The 19979-nt window shown below is 42.0% G+C and overlaps 1 protein-coding gene across 1 annotated transcript in view; it reads left to right on the top strand.

The window, feature by feature from the left end:
* Positions 1-8720: 8720 nt before the first annotated feature.
* Positions 8721-19979, top strand: part of LOC128715898 (potassium voltage-gated channel subfamily H member 8) — a 28085-nt gene continuing 16826 nt past the window's right edge. Inside the window, exons 1-7 of the mRNA XM_053810816.1 lie at positions 8721-8796; positions 11223-11333; positions 11440-11559; positions 13190-13327; positions 17800-17987; positions 18763-18991; positions 19495-19658. Of these exons, the coding sequence (XP_053666791.1) occupies positions 8721-8796; positions 11223-11333; positions 11440-11559; positions 13190-13327; positions 17800-17987; positions 18763-18991; positions 19495-19658 (1026 nt within the window). The remainder of the gene's footprint in view (positions 8797-11222; positions 11334-11439; positions 11560-13189; positions 13328-17799; positions 17988-18762; positions 18992-19494; positions 19659-19979) is intronic.

The raw sequence follows: 19979 nt of genomic DNA, 5'->3' as shown, positions 1-19979 counted from the left end.
GTCAGATGTCTTCAAACCTGAGATAGCGAAATGACTATATTATATAATTTTTTGTAAAGCATTAATTAATTATATTGCAGATAAATTAAATTAGACAGTGCGATACGATAGTATACGCAGCGTAACTGTAAGGCCATTTATTACTCAAAAATCAATAAAAAAGACAGCTAAAACTCTTGTTGGATAAAGCCTAACGAGTTTAAAAAGCATATTTTAATATGTTTTTTAATCCTTTTTAACGTTATTGAATTCTTGTACTTATTTTACTTAGTGAAATATATAAAGTTTTAGTATTTTTTCACAAGCTGTGGTTCAAATTTTGTAAGCAAAAGCTGCATTTTAGACATCGGAGAGGTAATACTCAAGCGATGTTAATTTCTATTTAAGACCGCCATTTTCCCACTATTGCAGAAAGCATTGTTGTCGTGCATTTCTCACTAACAGCCTCGAAATAAAGCTAGTTATTCTATGTCAAATAAAATAGACTGCATTATTGATTCGGGGCGGAATCCTTTCGCCCATCTTAAGAATAAGCTGCCGTTTCGCTCTACCAAGCGCTAAATAAATAAAAAACACTTTCATCATCAAACTGTTCTGAAGCCGCTTAAGCATGGGGATGGCAAAAAATAGCATCGATATAAATAGTACCCAGCCCAGGCGATAAATCTCTCAACTACTTCCCGTGCCAAGCGCTCCGAGCCAACCGGGTTGCTGCGTTCCGTTCGAGAGGTTGGATCGGTTGGATGCACCTGTGAGTAAGAACGGTCAACTAGAATCGGAAATGAGTGATAAATTGACTAATGCGATGAAAGCTACCCCTCAGCGACGCACGCAGCCGCAAACGGTAGGGTGGCCAAGAAGGTTCTACCGCCGGTCGGAGGCTGTAACAGAGAAGTCCTTGCCAACAGCAGAAGTTGTATCTTTGAGTAGTTAATTTAATTTGCACGGCAAGAAGGAAATGAGTGCCTTCCGCCATACTGCGCTGGCTGTGCAGGGTTCCGTTGCGCCCGTGCAGAAAGCTCCCTTTGCCAGCGCAAAACTTCACGGGCTTTTCTGCTGCTCTCGGTCACATTCGGACGCGCTGGCAAACAACCGCAAACCACAACCGTGTACCGCCCGGCACTCGTGTCGCCGTTTGGAGGAAAACAGGTTTGTCCTGCAATCATTCGTGCAGGTTGCATTCCGCAACCGCCGGGTCAAACGGGGGATTCTACTGGCGCTTTTGGTTGGTGGCATCTTTTGCAATCGTACTGGCCCGGGGCAGGGTCACCGCTACACCATCAGGAGTAGAAATTTATTCATGGGATTTTGGAACGAAAAAGATATGCATATTGCAGGAAAATATTGAACACGTAGCGCAACGTGACCTAGTGCTGAGCACACATTTCTCGGAGGGGAACTCCTCCCTTTTTTTTGGGAGCAATAACGACAAAACAAGCTAGGGCGCGCGAGGACATCCATTCCATTTGAGATGTTGAAGAATATTTTGCTATTGCTAAGCATTATTGAGGTTAAGCCAGCTTAATTGAGCTTCGAACGGAAGCAGAACTGTTGCATCTGTGCTCGAATCGCAGAAAGGAATCATTTTGGGTGCGAACGATAGAAACTTGACAAGGTTTCGTTTTTCGCATTCGTAAAGCAGCTAAAAAGTTAGATGCTGAAGTTGTCCAAAACTTTTGAAGACATGTGCTGGAAGTTTCATCCATGAGAGTTGATAGTTTCTCATCAATTTGCATACGCTACGTCTCAATAAACATTTATTAACGTACAACTAATGACTTAAACGTTGTACGATTCATTATTCTTTATTAACAGTTACGAAATTCAATTAACCGTAGTGTTGTTAAGGTTAATGTTAATAAAGTTAGAAACTCATTTTCCAAATTTAATGTGATTTTATGCGTCTCAGTATGAACTATTTTGAACAGGTTGTGCCTTTTTTCGATGTTTGGATGGATAAAGTCTAGCAATTTTACAAAGAACAAGGTTAGAACATGAGCAATTAATTATTGTGTAATGATTTTCATTTTGTTTGTTCTGTTAAACGCAGACCCGTGTGGAGAAATTATCGCAAAAGTGGGAAATATGATCGAAAAGTGTCACCTTGTTAAGGATGAAAGCATTGAAGCCAGAACAAGTGTGCAATTTTTTGAAAATTTATATTAAAATACACAATTATCATGCTCTAAATTACCAGTGCTACATGAATTTTTGTATAAATTAACATGAAACACAGAAAGGACTTCAAAATAATAGAAGTAGGACTAGTAAAAATAGTAATAATACTCATTAATGGTTGTAATAATATATTTATATAAGTATTAATTTAAAAACTCTACAATTTTCATCATTTTACTGCTTCCAAATACACAAAATATTACAATATTACAGAGTTAATATTACATCAATTCTTGTAAAATAATGTGCAGTAAATGGAGGCGCCTAGTAGTTGATTGAAGAACACTAAAGAAGCGTGTCTACGGTTTAGGTTTGCTTCGGTAAATCCAGATCGAGTACAATATAAAACATATGTATTCATATAAATTTGTAGTACAATAATAAAGTGTGTGTGTTCCACATCAGTAACAAGCTTCCAAATGAAGCATCATTCTAGCACCGAACGTCGATTAAAGTACTGTGTCCCGCAAAATAGCAATCATTTCAATGCTAAAGTCATGCTGGCATAACAGTATCACACTCCAGGGAGTTACCAGTTAGGTATTTATCCCTTTTGAATGTGTGCAGAAACAAATTAGACAATGGCGTTTCTGTTCGCCATCAAAGACAAGTTAATGTAATTCCATGTTTGAAAGCCAACGAGCAACTGAGAATGCTATTTCGCTTCAATTCTAATCAGCTCGATAGAAATTGTTTGGTATGGCCAACATGGAAAGAAAAAAAAAACACGCCACTCTTTTAAGCGTAAAACTCAGAACGATACAAGGAAAAGAAAATCCTCTTCCATTCTCCATCACCAGCGCGCCCGGCAGCATCTGTAGCCGTGTGGCAAAAAGAAAGCTGAGGATTTTGTGTGTGTGGGTCTAGCTTTTGCAAAGGGATCGGCAGCAGTCATGATACCTGTTGAAAAAAACGGAATGGAAACGGATACTTGGTGTGAGACCGCACTCTACATGTGGAAAGACACGCACGCAACACTTTGCAAATTCCCGTCCGAAAAACCGGGCGGCAGATAACAAAGTCGCCCCGGGTGAAAAGCATGAAACGAGCGTAATCCAATTTACATTTTACGTATTTCGATTTTGTGTGACTACGTACTGCCGGCGAGTGGAAGCCAAACGATCGGTTTCGGGGCGCTTTTAAAGTTTGCACAAAAATTGAACACTGTTTGCTGTGGGAGCCGTTTCTCAAGCACTCGCCAAACAGACAGCTCGGCGGAAGCTCAACTTAAGACAACACATTTTACATCTGACATCAACCCTGTCCTAGCGGCGGAATCCATGGCGAGTGTTTGACGTTGCTGGGGCTTTCCACTGCTGCCCCGGATGGCATCTCTGATCGAGATGGAAACAATGGCAAGACGATGCGTTCGAAATGTGTCAATCACCGTTTTGACACTTTGGTGATTGAATGTAATGAGAATTGGTGTGTGGAAACATTCGATAGAAGGAACTCATTTGAGACGCCCTAATGCAGACCCCAATGTGGGTTCTGTCGTATTCAAATTAATTTTGAACGCGTTTCTTTTGGTGTAATGGCGGAATAAGCACATTATAATATTTAAATTTAGCAACATTATTAATATCCTTCATGATGCAAAGAAAACTTAACGGAAGGAGTATCTTTAGAACTTCAAAAGAAGATAGAAATTTTGGGGTTATTTCTTAAAGAATAGCTTCTTGACACATTTTGGATAGCAGGTTTCATTAGGCAGTAAACACCTTTATGAGTGCGTTAAAACATATGTTTTTGATAAATATAAAAAATTATGAATTAAATAAATAATAATTAAAGATAGATAAAAAAATCATAAAATAAGATATTTGTATCTTAAACGTCTAGAGAAAAAAAACTGAACAAAGTACCATGTTTAAAGCCTCCGGCTGTAAATTTGTCTGTATTTTATCTATGTAACACAAAAATAAATCAATATTGTTACCCACAAACAGTTATCAAATAAAGCTGGATGGTGTGTGGAGTATCTGCTCATAATTCTAAGCGAATCGATTTACAGCTTCGCGAGATTTTCTGAGCACCGAGTGGCGAAACGTTAGCAAAAGTTTAACTGGTGGTGCCAATTCGTTTGTGGTGAAATCGATATTTGCGAAGTTTCTGTGTTCCCGCTAGAGTTCCCAATTTTGCAATTCGTTATTCGTTTGTTCTTGCAATTCAGTTTACAATTGTAGAGTTTATTTCTAATACACTCGTTAAAGTTCTTGAAAACGTTACCGTTTGCATGACCTTTTGCGTTCTGTTTATACTGTTAGCTCCAAGTGTTTTTAAGTACATTATTCACAAACTCATCAAAGCAGCAAAGAAAAGGATATTCAAAATTGTCTGTTTCTCTTCGGAATGTTATGAACTATGACTTAAAACGCTTTTGTTGAGAATAACGTTGAGAATTTGCATTTTCGTGCTGAGTGGAGTTTACTAATCGTACTGTAATTTTGATATTTGTTGGAATATTTTATATTTTTTTACCACATGTGTAAGAATCTTTTAGTTTTGAAAATTAGAAGAGAAAACCTCTTTTATCCCAGCAAATATCTTCAACAAAAACAACATTTTCACTAGCTTGCAAGCGGTAAAAGTCACTTACGGGTGTTATTTACTGTTTATTCACTTAGGTTCATTAGTCATGAAACAAAAAATAATTAACACGCGCCAAGTTTATACTTCTCAGATGGCATTTAGATACTGTTGTCCAAAGCAATCGATACAGAACGGGAGCAGCGCAAACTAAGCAGATAGTGATACGCTCCCCGCATAAACATGGATGCTAAAAATGGTATCAAATACCCCACCGTTTTAAAAATAATCATAATCCAACCTCCAGGCCAACGGCTCACATTCATCCTCTACCGGGCGGCGACGTATTCGGCCGTCGTGTGCCCACCTGTTGCATCGATCCGTTTCACGGTGTCCGCCAAGTCCGTTCCGCTTTGCTGCCGTTGAGTTGAACAAAAAAAAAAAAAAACAAACAAACGCCACTGCAAAAAGGGTTCCGATACGAGTGATTACCTTTTCTAACCCATCAAGACAAGGTCGAGAACCAACCGAGAGGAGAGTGGGTTGATATTGAGTGTTACATGCTGCAGGCAAAGGAAACAGAAGGAAGGGGAGGAGAACACACTTTTCCAGCTTCATTCTTTATTTAATGATCGCTTTAACGTCTCGCCTGTTGCGATAAGGGGTGAATTCGTCCACAGTTTTCCCCCCCCCGGGCAGCCACCGTGGCTGTGGTCAGTGAAAACCGTAGGAGTTTGATCGGTTGAGTAATTATTATGCTGGAAGTGCTGGGATGGCACCTTCCACGAACGGGTAAATTTAAATATTTGTAAACTCGCTATAAAAGTGGTGGTCTCTTATGATAATGGCAAGATGGAAAGTGGAAACAACGAAGCAAAACAGGAAGCGTATTGGTGTTGGATGTTGAATATAACAATTAATCCTGCCGGAAGATGGGCAGAATCCTCAATGGTCACGGGAATAACATTGATGGGTGCATTCGCACCTGAACCAGCGCAGTTCAAGGGCACTTTGGGGGGCAGTTCAAATGGACACCCGGTGATGGAGGGAAATGTTCCCGGCAGCCGTGTGCCGTTGTCACCAAGCTGATCGTTGGCGCATGTCGCAGACAAACGCAAACCGATAAAGAATAAAAATTGTCCGCCATACGACCGCATGAGGTAATCTATCTGCACGCACACACAGGCATCAATGGGGCCCACACGGTGGGAAAATGTTGTTTCGTAAGTAGTGCGCACAGCGTGAAGCAACATAGAACAGTTTGATTATTTCCAATTCACGCCTTTCCCATGCAGAACACGTTGCGTTCCGTTGAGCCGATCAAATCTGGCCATCCCTTAACTTTGTGGCGGAATTTTGTGGCAGGGAAAAAAGGGAAGCGAACGGGGAGGTGAGGGAGGCTGATGTGTAGGTGCTTGAACATTGTTTACACAATCAATATGCTGGCAATGGCACGGCATAAACAAAGTCAACCAGGTAAAGGGGCAGGTACAAGATCGAATCATGTTTACCACCAGCACCACAGTGCTCTAGCACGCCTCCTCCGGTTATCTCTCCTAGCGCTCAACCGTTTGGTCTAACGGAATGACTACGGTGACGAATGTAGGCACGGTGTGGATTGAAAAGAGACCATTCAAGTTCCAGAACATATTTATTTTTTCTCAATTTTACAAGCTCATTAATGTCTGTAGGTAAATAATAGAGCGTACGAAATGAATAGAACAGCTGTAGTTTACCAGCCCTTGAGTCAATGGCCGTTCAGTAAGCATGGCTTTTGAGTGAAAACAGTTCGTACCGCAAAGCAAAAAAAAAAATGATGTATGCATTACGAAAATATTTGCTGCATTTAAATTAACAACTAGTAGAGTGTTTAGCATTTCTTTAGTGACTGGGTTCGAAGTAAAGCTCCAGAGTAGTGTTGGGAGATCCGGAGTGGATTCATGAATCCACTCCGATTCCGATGCCAAAAATCCCGGATTCAACTCCGAAAAAAATCCGCAGTCGACTCTGAATTACTGCGGATTACTCTGGAGTCGAATCCGGATTTTACTCCGGAATACTCTGGCCAACACACTCAGTTGAGTTCGGAGTTCACTTCGGTGTTAAATCCGAAGTCGTTACCACAATCAACGCTGAAGTCAGTACCGGATTTGACTGTTTCAGCAGTGTTCCACGGGTTTTCATACAATTTTTTAGCAGGTTTACCTCAGTTTCCAACTTTCCAAAGGCCCAATGAAAACACCAAAACCCAAGCAGGCATAGTTCAGTGCAAACACATGATATCACAATGGCAGCTCCGTTTACTACAACACTAGCAGGACTGTACAAGTGAAGTACGATCCGAGGAGTATAAACACACTCTGAGAAGGATTTTGACAACCAAACGTTGTTTGTTTTGAACCGAAGAAACATTTACTGTATTTATTGAATTAAATATGCTTTAATTCATGGAAAATACGTTAAATGTTACTAACAATCATCACAATCACAATCAAAAGCCTAAAAATCCCACAACAGTTTTGGGGTCCTTTACTAACAGTTTTTCATTAGTAATTCCGTACTTTACTTTGGTGTTATCCTTAGTTTTATTGTAAATTATTACAGTCAAGATTTGCAAGCTTTCTTGTAGTATTGCTTTGAATCCAGCATCTAGTTTTGAAATTCTCTTATTCGGAAATTTAACATGAGAGTAGCAACTGCGTGATATTTTGGCTTGTTCAAAGTGCTGAACGCTCCTACTGGCAGATTGATTGGTACATTGATTTTAAGCTGATCTGTGAACCGTTTCTTGTGAAATGTTAGACACTCACCTACAACCCCCTCCGGGAATTACTCAACACTGCTTCAGAGGTGACTTCTCGTTAAGCTCTGTGCGCTATAAAGCCGTTTCCCATCACTATTATAAAGGTTTTTTTAACTTGCTTTCTCCCTCTCTCACTCTCGCTTTCTCTCGTTATATATAATTGATCAATAGAAAAAAGCCGTACGAGCAGGTTCGTTATACCGTTTTGATACGCATTACAATTTGTGTATGTATTTGTGTTATCGTGTTATTTCCGGTTAACCGATTCCAAATTCCGATAACCATTCTCGGTACTTTTCCATCCGTTTTCGAACGCATTAGATACAGGAAAAAAAGGTATAAATTCCTTGTATCAGATCTGTTTGATATACACGTCCACAGCGTTAGGCGATCCGTTTGTTTGGTGTAGGTTATCTAATCGTCTTTGGCGTCTGTCCGCGCCTGTGATAGTGATTAGTCACACCAACAAAGGGGGGAGGCGCGTAGTTATAGAGGTTCATCCTATCGTTTAACCCATGTCGAATGTTGGCTCTTCCACCATCGGACATTCATTTGCCGGCACGGCGCGGTGTAGCGTTCGTGCGCACGTTTGTCGCTGCTTGACGCCCTTGCGAGGTACCATAAACATCGATGTTTTCCTGCATATCGATGTTTGCGCTTCGATAGGGCGAGCGATAGTGTTTGCGCATTGGGTTGCGCTGATTCCACAACCGAATCGTTGTCTAGTTTTCGGTACAGTCGTATTTGAGCAAGAAAAAGACGCCTCGCGCGGCGTTTTATTCCCGTTGCTACCATCTTCACCATCAGCCTCAGCTCGAATTGATCGATTCGCGCGGGTCGCTACAATGTGCTGCACGCGTATTACGTTCGGTGTGCGGGAGTACTTTTGAATGTACTGGCGGAGTGTTTTGGTCCCCGGTAAATATTTACCAAAACTCAGCATGCACCACGTCGCGTATCGTTTACAGCTGCCACCTTCAACCGGCACCACCCCCGTCCTTGTCCACAACCACCCGTCCGAATTTGAAAACTGTGCGAGGCACTGACTAAACAATTTCCCGGTGTAGCTAAATGAGACTTGATTGTTTTGTACTTTTTTTTAAAAAGGTTTTTTTTTGCTTTGGTGTGCGCGTGTTCGCAGGTTTCGGTGCCCCGCCCGAGCCCTACCATCCGGTCGTAAAGGAAGCACGCCAAACGAAACATCTCCCAAATGCCGGCACGGAAGGGGCTCCTGGCGCCCCAGAACACGTTCCTCGATACCATCGCGACCCGCTTCGATGGCACACGTAAGTAGACAGTTTAATTAAGGTGGCATTAAAATGTTCACCGAAGTGACTTAAAAGTGCAAAAGGTGCGATGCCGGAGTGTGTGTGTATCCTCGACTAATTTCATCACGTGCCCCGTCAAGGATGTGGATCGCATCGTTATACCAGCTACGAGCTACGACTGTGTGTGCGTATGGGTGATTTTCCTTAAGGATGCTTGTCACTGTACCCGTAGCCACCCCCATCGGGAAAGGGGTTGCCAGTGAAGGAAAGGCGGAAGACAAGTGAAGCTGAAAACTTTCTTTCATTTTTCTCGCCCCGTGGCCGATTGGGGTTGGGTGGTGGGGAGGGACCGGTTCGGCCGGGCCGTTCCCATGCCATGTTCATATTTTCACAATTGGTTCTACGAATCCGGTTTTCCGCTGTTTTCCTTCCCAAAAGCCAAGGGAAACGCATGACTTCGCGGGGCGTGGGAAAGGGACGAGGGAAAAAAAAAGGGAAATTAATTGAGTTCACATAAATGAGTGACTTTTCTTGTGCACCGTTTAGTAGACGATTCGCTCGTCCTTTCGCCGGAACGGGAGCTCGTGTGTATGACACCGAGCGAAAGTTCACCACCAGCTAGGCGATGAAAACTTTGGTTTTTGCGAGGTTCGGTTGGTTCGGATTTAATTGGGGGAAAATTCATGGCACACTTGGTTTTGGATTAGGATAAGGTTAGGGAGGGCACAACAGCACATGGATTGCAAACCGTGTGAAGCAACTGTTCAACCTTGAACCCTTGAATAAATCTGGGGTCGTGATTTCACCATCGGAAACCGTTAAATTGGGTTCATAAATCAAAAGAAAGGCATCGGTTTTACAGTAAGGTGAATAGCAGTAACTATCGAAAAGCATCAAAGCAGGCATCACATATCATCTGTTAAGCATTCCATTCTGTTTTGGATGTATTTCTTTTGTGAAACGAAATTGCTCTGAAACGTAGAGCTCATTATCTGTCGATGAACAGTTTTCTTTTTGGGTGACATAATTGTGACCTTCTGCCCTGCAGCGATGTGCCCTGAAGAGGCAAAGTGGAGGATGTTGATATTTATACCAACGGGCTCAGTAGTTTTGTGTAGTGTCACGTCAGCTTAATGTCAGATTTATGGTTCCGTTTATTTATTGCTATCAATTGCTGGTCGTATCAGTAGGAGGATAGCGTGCTATTCTTGGTCCTTGATCGATCTACGGCCAGTAGCCGTTAGTTGAAGGATTTCAGTCTTGAAGGCCTTACATGTTTAACACAGAACTTTTTAATGCTTCTAGGTAACAAAATTAAATTCAATTTTTAACTCGTGTAAGACAGAAAGTAAACAAATGTAAAGGAATTAAATATGTTTAAACAATAAAAAAAAACTTATATCTAATATTGAAACTCTCGAAAAAGCGAAACAAAAGCGACAAAATAGTTCATGAAAGTTGGGTCTTTATAGAAGTAATGTATAATAATTAACTTAGAAGCTTGTTTTAAATTTAAATAGACTTTGTTGCTTTAGGGAGTCTAGAAGAAAGAGGTTGACAACAAAATACCAAACAAAGATCCATCAGGCGAACATTATGTACTACAGTAAAGTTCAGGATATCTCATCAGAATTGGCAAGTCTGACCCTCCCAAAGATAGTTGTAGCAACTTCACTGTAAAGCTCCAATCACCCTAAACCCGGTCTCAATGGCCGAAAACTCGTTCCCAGTAAGGGTAAGAAATGGACGATTGTAGGTGTAGCGATGAGAGGGGAGAAATTTGTCGTTTAGTGTCGAAAGCCATTCAGAAGCGATAAACGGCAAGTACTTTTCCAAGTACTTGTATGTCGTTTACCTACATTGCAGCAAAGCATTGCCGGCAGCTGCGGGGTAGACTTTGTAGCATTGTGGAGTTGGCAATGGAGTTGAAACAATTCCGTTTGACGATGGTCGTTTGAAGTTTTGACATTTGATGGGTGAAAATTCTTGATCGATTTTTCCCGCTTGTTGTACTGTCTACTTCATCCGACTTTAACATATTAGATAGCGTTTGGGGAGGTCTATAAAGAAGAGCAACAGTAAGGAGAAACGTGAGGCTGCCATAAGATAGAATAAACCGCTCTTGTTGGAAAAAACCATCAGAAATAGTTTACTAAATTCAGGTCCTACCGTTAACTATAAAGTTCGTTTGTATTCATGTATTTCATCAATTTAATATTTATGAATTATTATTTCAGTAAATATTGTAAATTAACGTTAAAAAAACATTCATTAATTCAAATAAAATACAAAAATAGCTTCGACTCACCCACGGCCAAATGGCACCTAAAACAAATAATGTCATCACCATGACATCTCAGGCGCTATAAAAAGAGTGTATTATAGCATGCAACCACTTCATCTAATGTGTTTTTTTTTTGTTATATGCTTCCCGACTGCCACAGATTCCAACTTCGTACTAGGCAACGCACAAGTGAACGGGTATCCCATCGTGTACTGTTCCGATGGCTTCGTGGAGCTGTCGGGGTTTTCGCGCGCGCAAATTATGCAAAAAGGTAATAAAGTTGTGCATTATCTCACACGTTTGGAACGCTATTGAGCCCACCGCGTCCTTGGCCGGCTGTGCCGTTTTTTTTTTACTCCCCTCCCTCCTCCCACCAGGCTGTGCCTGCCGCTTTCTGTACGGGCCCGAAACGAAGGACGAGCATAAAGGCATGATCGAAACGAGCCTGGACGGCAAATCGGAACTGAAGCTGGAGGTCATCTTCTACAAGAAGAATGGTAAGTAACGCGTGGTCGTAAAACGTGCCCCATGCATAAACCGGCTGGCGGGGCCATGGCTATGGCTGTACGGGCCCGGCCTGTTTATCTCGCAAATGTTCATTTTGAGTTTGGTACCCCGCGGCAAAAACGAATGCTTTTTTCCCCCGTTATGGCATATGAAATCCGATCGAGAATGCGTGGTGGTTGTACGTTCATGTGCAATCGAAGCAGAATTAGTACACAATCATCAAAAATGGAGCCAAAGCACGGTGAGAAGTCTTCGGGAAGGACAATAATTCGAACAGTCCGCAAAAGCGAATCTTTAACGTTTAAAGACAACCCACCCAACCGTCTAAAACTGTCCTCCGTTTCCAATGAAATCCATCCTCGAATGTGTCGCCGGCTACTAAATTTCCCATTAGAATTAGACCACTCCATTGGGCGGAATTGAGGTAAAAGATGCTAAATGATGCAGAACCATCTACAAAATTCACGGAACCCGGGCACAGCACAGCATACATATTCAAAGGAATTCCACTTTAAATGTGATTATCTCCACCATTTAGGCCAGGCGCCCGAGATGGATCATCGCGGTCGAGGAGTCGCTGCGGTGTGACAACTTCATACTTTGGCTTCTTTCACTGTCACTTTAGCGTGAAACCACGGGCCAAACGTTGCCGCTGTCTGTTCATGCAAATTTATTTATTAACAACCATCTGCACCTGATTCGCGACTTCGCGATGTCAAATTAATAATAACTGTGGAAGACATCGCAGGGCTCGCAGGCAACAGCAACGGAACGGGGGTCAGGTTTTGGGACCAACCGCTCGAGACTGTGCGTGTGGCTGGGACTGGAAAATCTAGTCCGAAAGTCGTTATCCAACGAACAACCCGTAATTCTTTATGCCTCCGTCTTTTTTTTGGGTTAGGAGAATCACTTCACTTCTTTCGTTTTCGATCCTTCTCTGCTCACTTTTCCGGCCAAAAGTTTACTCAGCACGAGCCCGCCCGCTTGCGTGAGCGATCCGCCTTCCATCTGCTGCGAGTCGTGCAGTATCACGTTACCGATGGGAGGCAACGTGTGTGTGGGGGTGGCTGTAAACATCATGATTTATGGGACAGACACCGGGACATCAAAACTTACGCTAATGAAATCCTCTCCAAAAATCCTCGCCTGTTCTGTGCGAAGTGGTTACGGTGAATTTTCAGTGAAACAATACAAAAAGCCCCCGCGCGAAGAAAAAGGGGAACACCCTCTCTAAAACCCACACGGCACTGGGCATTTGATTGTCCGGGAAAAAAGGTGCCCCGTGAGTGAAATCGGTTGTCCGATTGGGCGACAGCAACTACGGAGCAGAAGGGGAAGGATGCATTTTTGTTGTTGCTTTGTTTGTTATCAATCACCTTCATCTTGGCTCACCCGGTTCCCCCGCTCCCCAAAGTTCCCGAGGAGAACTTTCCACCCGGCAAAAGTTTACTCGTAATCGTTTTAATGAGTTATTATGCTTGTTATGCTTAACATTTCATGTCTTTCCATCAACTTTTCATCTTGCGTTTTTGGTGTTGGTGGTATTATTTTTTTATTCTCCGCCGTTTTTTTTTCTCTTCTTTCTTCTATTCATCAAAACTCTCCACCAACAACTGATAGGTACGCCGTTTTGGTGCCTGCTGGATATTGTGCCAATCAAAAATGAGAAACGGGAGGTTGTGCTGTTCCTGGCATCGCACAAGGATGTCACGACGGCGAAAATGTCGGAGATGTCGATGTCGGACGAATGTGATAGCGGTAAGTAAGCGTTGCCCATGGTTTGTTTGTTCCTTTTTTTCTTTGTTGTGTTCCAAGCCCTGTTTCTGTTTTGCTCCTACGCTGCGCTGTTCGCCAACGTTCGGCCCCGCGTGGCGCGTGTTTCCGTGTATGTGCGTGTGTTTTTTTGACTTTTTTCTTGCCAATTTGTAAGCCTTCGATTCTGTTTCGTTTCGTCACTGTGTTTTTGGTATATCAGGCTGGGGGTTTTATTTTTCGATTTCTTGGTGCGAAATATTAATGCAAGCGGACACAAAGGAAGAAAAAAAAACGAACTTCCCCACCGTTTGAGGGAGGGGAGGGAAACGACCGTGTACAATGTTGTTTAACTAAGAAGGTATAATGACGTTAACGTGCTATGTTTTTGAATAGAGAATGTGTTTTTTTCCCCATTGCCCATCAAATATTCAATGTACACAAAATGTTAAAACGGGCGTAAAATGATAAAGTAGTATATTAGTCCTGTGGTTCAGCAATCTCTATACGTGAACGTCATGTAAAAGTATACCTCTTGCGCATAATCTAAATCTCGTGTAACTAATCTACATCGTAAAGGTTATTCAAGCCACGAAAAAATGACCGACTGCCGTGCCTTATTTGTTTACCATTTTCAAATTGCTTCATCGTTTTGTTGTTGCAGGTCGTGTACTTTCCTTTATGTAACTTTGTGTTTTACAGTTCACGGTGGGGTTGTTTTTTTTTACATGTTTTTGATGACATTCAATGAAGAGCTGTTATGGTTCTCAGGAGATTTTGGGTGTTTAATGCCGTATCTGGTACCGTACATTGCCTTCAGTGTTAGTTTGTTGAGGTTAGCATCGAGAGAGTCAGGTGGAGTTAGTTGATCGTTACTCAAACAGTAAAACTTTCCACACGCTGCATCAACGTCATCTGCATGTGAAATTGGACCTACTTGTCTGTTTGACAAGTGACTCTTTGATTGTCCTTGTGTTGGAATAAACGGTCGGAAAGGCGACTTTAAGCTGTCTTTAAGGCGAATGGTGTTCACTACGCAATATGAAAAATCGTACATCACATACAACTTTGCATTGTGGAAGCCATAAAGCCATTATTTTTCTAAACCCTTTGCAAGCGGCTGAGTGATTTTGATCAGCTTTGGACAAATTCCTTGACGTAGTGCTCTCGTGTAACTTACACAGACTTAAAAATGCTTCGTATACTCAGAATCTCGTTAAGAATTTTGAGTGGATAATTCGCTCGATGTGCTGACTGGAGTACACGGCGAAAAATGTATGGATCAAGTTTCAGGCCTTCAAAAAAAAAACAACAGAACCTCCAAACATTCACCAAAGTTCAATCATGGATGTAAAAAAACAATAAGCAATCGAGGAGACGCCTGGTACCTAAGTACCATGGTTGTGCCAAGGATAAAGTTACATTCGCCCAACTTTTGGTGATTGGCCTTTCGGAAATTGTTGCTAAACATTGCAAAGAAAATATACACCGTGGAAAAACCATCATATTTTCAGCTGCTTTCGCAGTATTACAATGGAGGTCTATACTTTTTCGTCAGGGGTTCGGTTTGATCACGTTCGATACTGAACTTAGCTTCCGTTGGTTTATAATCAAACTAAAAATTTAAGAAATACATTTAAGAAAATTGTATTACTGTACTTATACCTGTTATTTTTCCTAATAACAAAAGCACTGTGACGTAAATATCTAATAGGTTCATGAAAGTTCAAACAAGTTCCAGCAGAGATTTGAATGTGTTCTGTTTGTCTGCCAGCAAAACATCGATTCATACGAGGTGAATCAGCAAACAAAAACTTAAATTATACACAGGAAGTAGGGCATACTCCGAGAGAGTGGGTTTGCTCATATTTACAAAACGTGAATAAATGAATGCTTCACACAATCAAATCTGCTGCTGTCGACAAAATTGCTCGAAACAGCACAATTCATTTACTCACAATCAAAATCACAATTAGACATTCCATTCATACTACCCAAAGTGCTGTAAAATAGGTTGTGTGTGATAAATTCTACTAACTTACTTTGAACTTCGTTAGCACCGGTTCGTTTGCTGGTGACGGTCGAAGGGAGGGGGGTGGAAAAATCTCCACCGGGCGGAAAAGATAACGAGATTTTTAGTACCCACCCGCACAGTGCATTCTGTTTAATTTTCCCCTCAGTAATTATTCATCAGCGCCCAGGTTTTCCGGTTTCCCAAATTGACCGGAAAACGGGACCGGCGGTGCTGGTGGGTCGCATCCCCTCAAACGATGCTCATTTATTCTTCGCTTCGACCGACTACTTCACAAGCGGAAACGTTTCCAGTTAACTCTCAGGCCGATGCTGCTGCACGGGTGCATTGCGAAACTGTGATACCCGCGCGCGCGCACACACACACGTGGAAATGGAACGGAAAATTTGCATTTACATGACCGCGCGTATGATGCTGATAGCAAACACGCAGTGGTCATAACTAATATGCGTGTGCGTGTGGCTATATTCAAATGTGGTTCAGTAACTTTTTCCAATGGCGCAACGGTGATTGGATTACGGTTGGTTGTGCAAAGTCGTATCGATGTGCCATTCCATCGTGGGAGGTCAAACGAATGTCACCAGCTGATTTGCCTGGTGGCCTAAACCGTGGTGGAAAAGGATTGAAATGTTAAATTCAATTAATGCAGTTGCGCTGTGCTGAGCTGTATTTATGACGATGGAGCTGTTGCTTGATTGTGAAATATCATGAAATTTATGGTCATTAAAATAAATGGAAAAAGAAAAGCTCGGGTGCAGGGTTAGCTGGTTGAGGAACTTGTTTTTTGTTTAACTACAGGGGTTTCGAGTTGGTTTGCAATTTAGTTTTTGCTTGCTGCCCACATTTTTTATCACTCGGTCGCAAAATAAACATCGCAAACAACCATAATTCAAATTGATCTTTCAACTCAGGGGTTATAAACAAGCTGCCAGAATCTGGGTTGTGGAAATTAAATGCTCTCGATAAAAAATCCGATGTTTGCAATTAAAAATGTGCGCTGGTGACAAGAAATCGGGTGCGGCGCGTTAAAAACTTAAAACTAAAGCGTAAAACCCTGTAAGTTGATCTGGAATATGTGGAGATAAATCTGGAATATACACCAAAATTTGTACTTTGTACCCCACATTTGAAGGTCGACTTTTCAGATCCACTTCAACTTGCCCAGAACTTTACCACTTGCCCTTGAAAAGCCAGTTCCAGAAGGTCCAAGATGCTACAAAAAAAACAATGTTAATTATTATTTATTTCTTACCGGCCAAAAAAGATAATTATCCATTTTCTTGCTAACAAGAAACCTGAAGTACGTACCCGTTTAATTAGCTGCGATTAAAAGCATTAATTATTTAAAAAACAAAACAAAAAACAAAATGAAAAACATTATCAAGGATTAACGCACCGCCGGAACGGCACCATTCGAACGACCTCTGGTATAATATATCTCGTCTCAGTGATGAAATCCTTCGCGGAATTGAGTTTTCAATTGTTTCACCGTAATGGGACCACCGAAGAAACGATGTTGAGCTTTGTAGATTAACGTTCTGAGAAGGATGCGTCTACTGTACGGAGCAGTAACAAACAGAAAAAGGTTCCAGAGCACCTTCCATTTTGGCGCAAGATGTGGTGCAAGTCGCAAAAGAAAACAGTAATATCTACGACATTAATACAAAATCCCTCCTTACTTTAAGAGGTAGTTTTGCAATTGCATTCCGTTCCTACTGACCGCATGAATGTTACCCAACATATTTATGAAAAAAATAATGTTCTGATTATTTCATGTAACAATTCAAAATTCAAATCGTTAGTTCTTGTAGTTAGGCAATTCGGAAGTCGTGTTTCAATCATACGTGTTGCTATCATTCGTACGTTGTATGTAGTGGTATTGTGCTCCATCCAAAGCTCTCGAATAAGGCTCCATGCCTATCATTTTCAACACCCAAACCCAATCGGCGTAGCTAAAAAAAAAAAAAAACGCGGGCGCGTGTTCTTGTGCACGTTGACGGTATTGCAAGATTGATTGATTTTAATTTTGTCCACCATACGCGAAAGAACAATCCGACCGACAATTCGAACAAAACCACCAAATTGAACCACTTTCACGTGAAATAACAATCGATGTTCTATTCTCCTGCTCTTTCTCTCTCTTTTTCTCTCTTTCTCTATGTGTATTGTTCACTCTGAACGCCTCACTTGTGTTATGTTTTGTTATGTTGCTGTTGGTTTCTTCTTGATAACAATTACATTCATATCAAATCGGTTTTGGTGTTCTATCATTTGTGTGCTTGCCGCCATCTATTTTCGTTTCCTCATTTTCGCTTTCCGGTTTTTGTTTTTGTTTCATGGAAACTCGAGGCCCTCTGCCTCGGTTGCCAGTTCGATTGAATGTTTCAGTGTGTGTTTTTTAATCAATTCAATTCTCTCGACATTTACACCCGATTGGAAATTTTAGCTGCTTTGTTGGGAGCACGATTTCGATCAGCTGAAACCTCTTTGCTTGCAGACGATGGGGCGGAGGATGATAGTTTGGAAATACCGCCGGGCGTCAATATGGGCCGTCGGCGTTCGCGTGCCGTTCTCTATCAACTGTCCGGGCACTATAAGCCGGAAAAGATGAAAACCAAAATTAAACTAAATAGCGTAAGTAGAGAAAAACAAACAACACCATGTATTCCAGGGTTCGACAAACAAGAGACAATCATCTGATTCCGGAGTTCAACTATTGGGGTCTATAATGGCTTAAGTGAGAAAGCTTAAAAGTTCGAACGGTATTAGAACAAATAAGACTTTATTGGAATAACTTCCTGAAGAATATCCTTTGAAATACCATCTAATATTAATCTATTTTTTAAGGAATCAACAAAATCCGGTAAAAGACATCAATGTCCACAATTCTTCAAAGTTCAAGAAAGGATTTTTGATTAGCAATATGTCAGCTTTATGTCAGAGTAACAAATGCTCGTCGAGTACAAGTATCTTGTGTGAAGGGCTCTCAAATCAACCGGTCAATTCTTGGTACCATTATTCACTAGTTGTGTCACAGCATGCGGCTACTCTCGGGGTAATTCTGAGAAACTTCGTTTTTAGTAGGGATATTAATATGACGTTTTTGCCAGATATTCCTGAAATCTGCAATAAAAATGTAAGGCTTCTTGGAAATTGCTGATGGTACGTCTTCCTTCACAAGTGTTGCATACATTTAAGTTAAAAGGACCTTCGGTATTTGGTCCAGGAAGGATAAGAATCGAACCTAGAGGAGTATTTTTTGCAAAAAGCTTTTATACCACAAAACGGATACAAAAACGTAACTGAAGACATCATAGACCCCAATGTCCAGACCCGTTTGACAAACTGATTCATTTCCTCAAACTTCATTCGACTCGTTCGTCTCTTTCTTGTTTTTTTTTTTTTGCAGAATCTGTTGCACTCGAGTGAGGCACCGCTACCTGAGTACAAGACGCAAGCCTTAAAGAAATCGCGTTTCATTCTATCACACTATGGCATGTTTAAGGGATGCTGGGACTGGATGATACTGGTCGCCACGTTCTACGTCGCCATCGCTGTACCGTACAATGCGGCGTTCGTTAAAACCGATCGCTTAACCATGGTGTCGGATGTTGTTGTCGAGGCTTTATTTATTGTTGGTAAATATTAATCCCCTCTCCCGTCTGCCCCCCCCCCCCCCTCCTCCCCCCCTCTTCCCGCCTTTCGGCAACCCGGGGAACACTTTGTGTGCGAGTGAAGGGTAAAAACCACCCGAGCAGCCGTAACCCAGAAACGGTAATGGCAAACAGTAAACTTTATCTCCCACCCGCCACCAGCCACTGGCAGGGCGAACCGTTCGGTGTGTTTTGCTGCTTATTGAGGATATATAACTAATTGCATCATTTCACTGAATCATTGCTCCGTACGGGGTGTTCGGGGGCTGCCGTTTACTAACCGGGGCTACCCGATTATATGCCCCATCTGGGGGCGGCTGGAGGTATCTTAAACAATTCCTCCACCCACTGGCAGGGTATATTAACTTTCTCCCCCCCCCCCCCCTCCTCCCTCCACTCTTTCTCGCACAACCTTCTTCCATTACTCCGAATGGCCTGGGTGGGCATTCGTTTCAATTTACTTACGGTTTTTGACGTTTTTTTGGCAGATATTTTAGTAAACTTCCGCACGACGTACGTTTCGCGCAAGGGCGAGGTCGTGTCGGATTCGAAAAGTATCGCCCTGAACTATCTTCGCAGCTGGTTCATCGTGGATCTGTTAGCCGCCCTGCCGTTCGATCACCTTTACGCAAGCAATGTCATTAGTGGTGAGGTAAGTTAATTTTCCCACACCGCCCCATTACTAGCGCCCATCGTCCGTCGTGCGGTTAGGGGCGTTTCGGACCGTACTGGGAAAGTGGGAAAAAGGTCGAAACACACTATTATCTACAATCTCGCACGCCTGTCACGAAAACACCCACGGGCTCGCTGAGCCGACTGCCAGGAGATGCAAATTGTTGCCAAACCACACCTTTTTACTGCCCAAAAGGACAGATGAAAGTTTACCACAAAACTTGAGGTACAATAGCACCATACAGTACTGTGCGGCCATCAAACACAACTGGCAACTATCTTGCATTGGTGATGAATTTGT

This window comes from Anopheles marshallii, chromosome 3 (genome assembly GCF_943734725.1).
Source record: "Anopheles marshallii chromosome 3, idAnoMarsDA_429_01, whole genome shotgun sequence".
Taxonomy (NCBI): Eukaryota; Metazoa; Arthropoda; class Insecta; order Diptera; family Culicidae; genus Anopheles; species Anopheles marshallii.
Note: the sequence above shows the minus strand (reverse complement) of the source record. Positions and strands in the feature narration are given on the sequence as shown.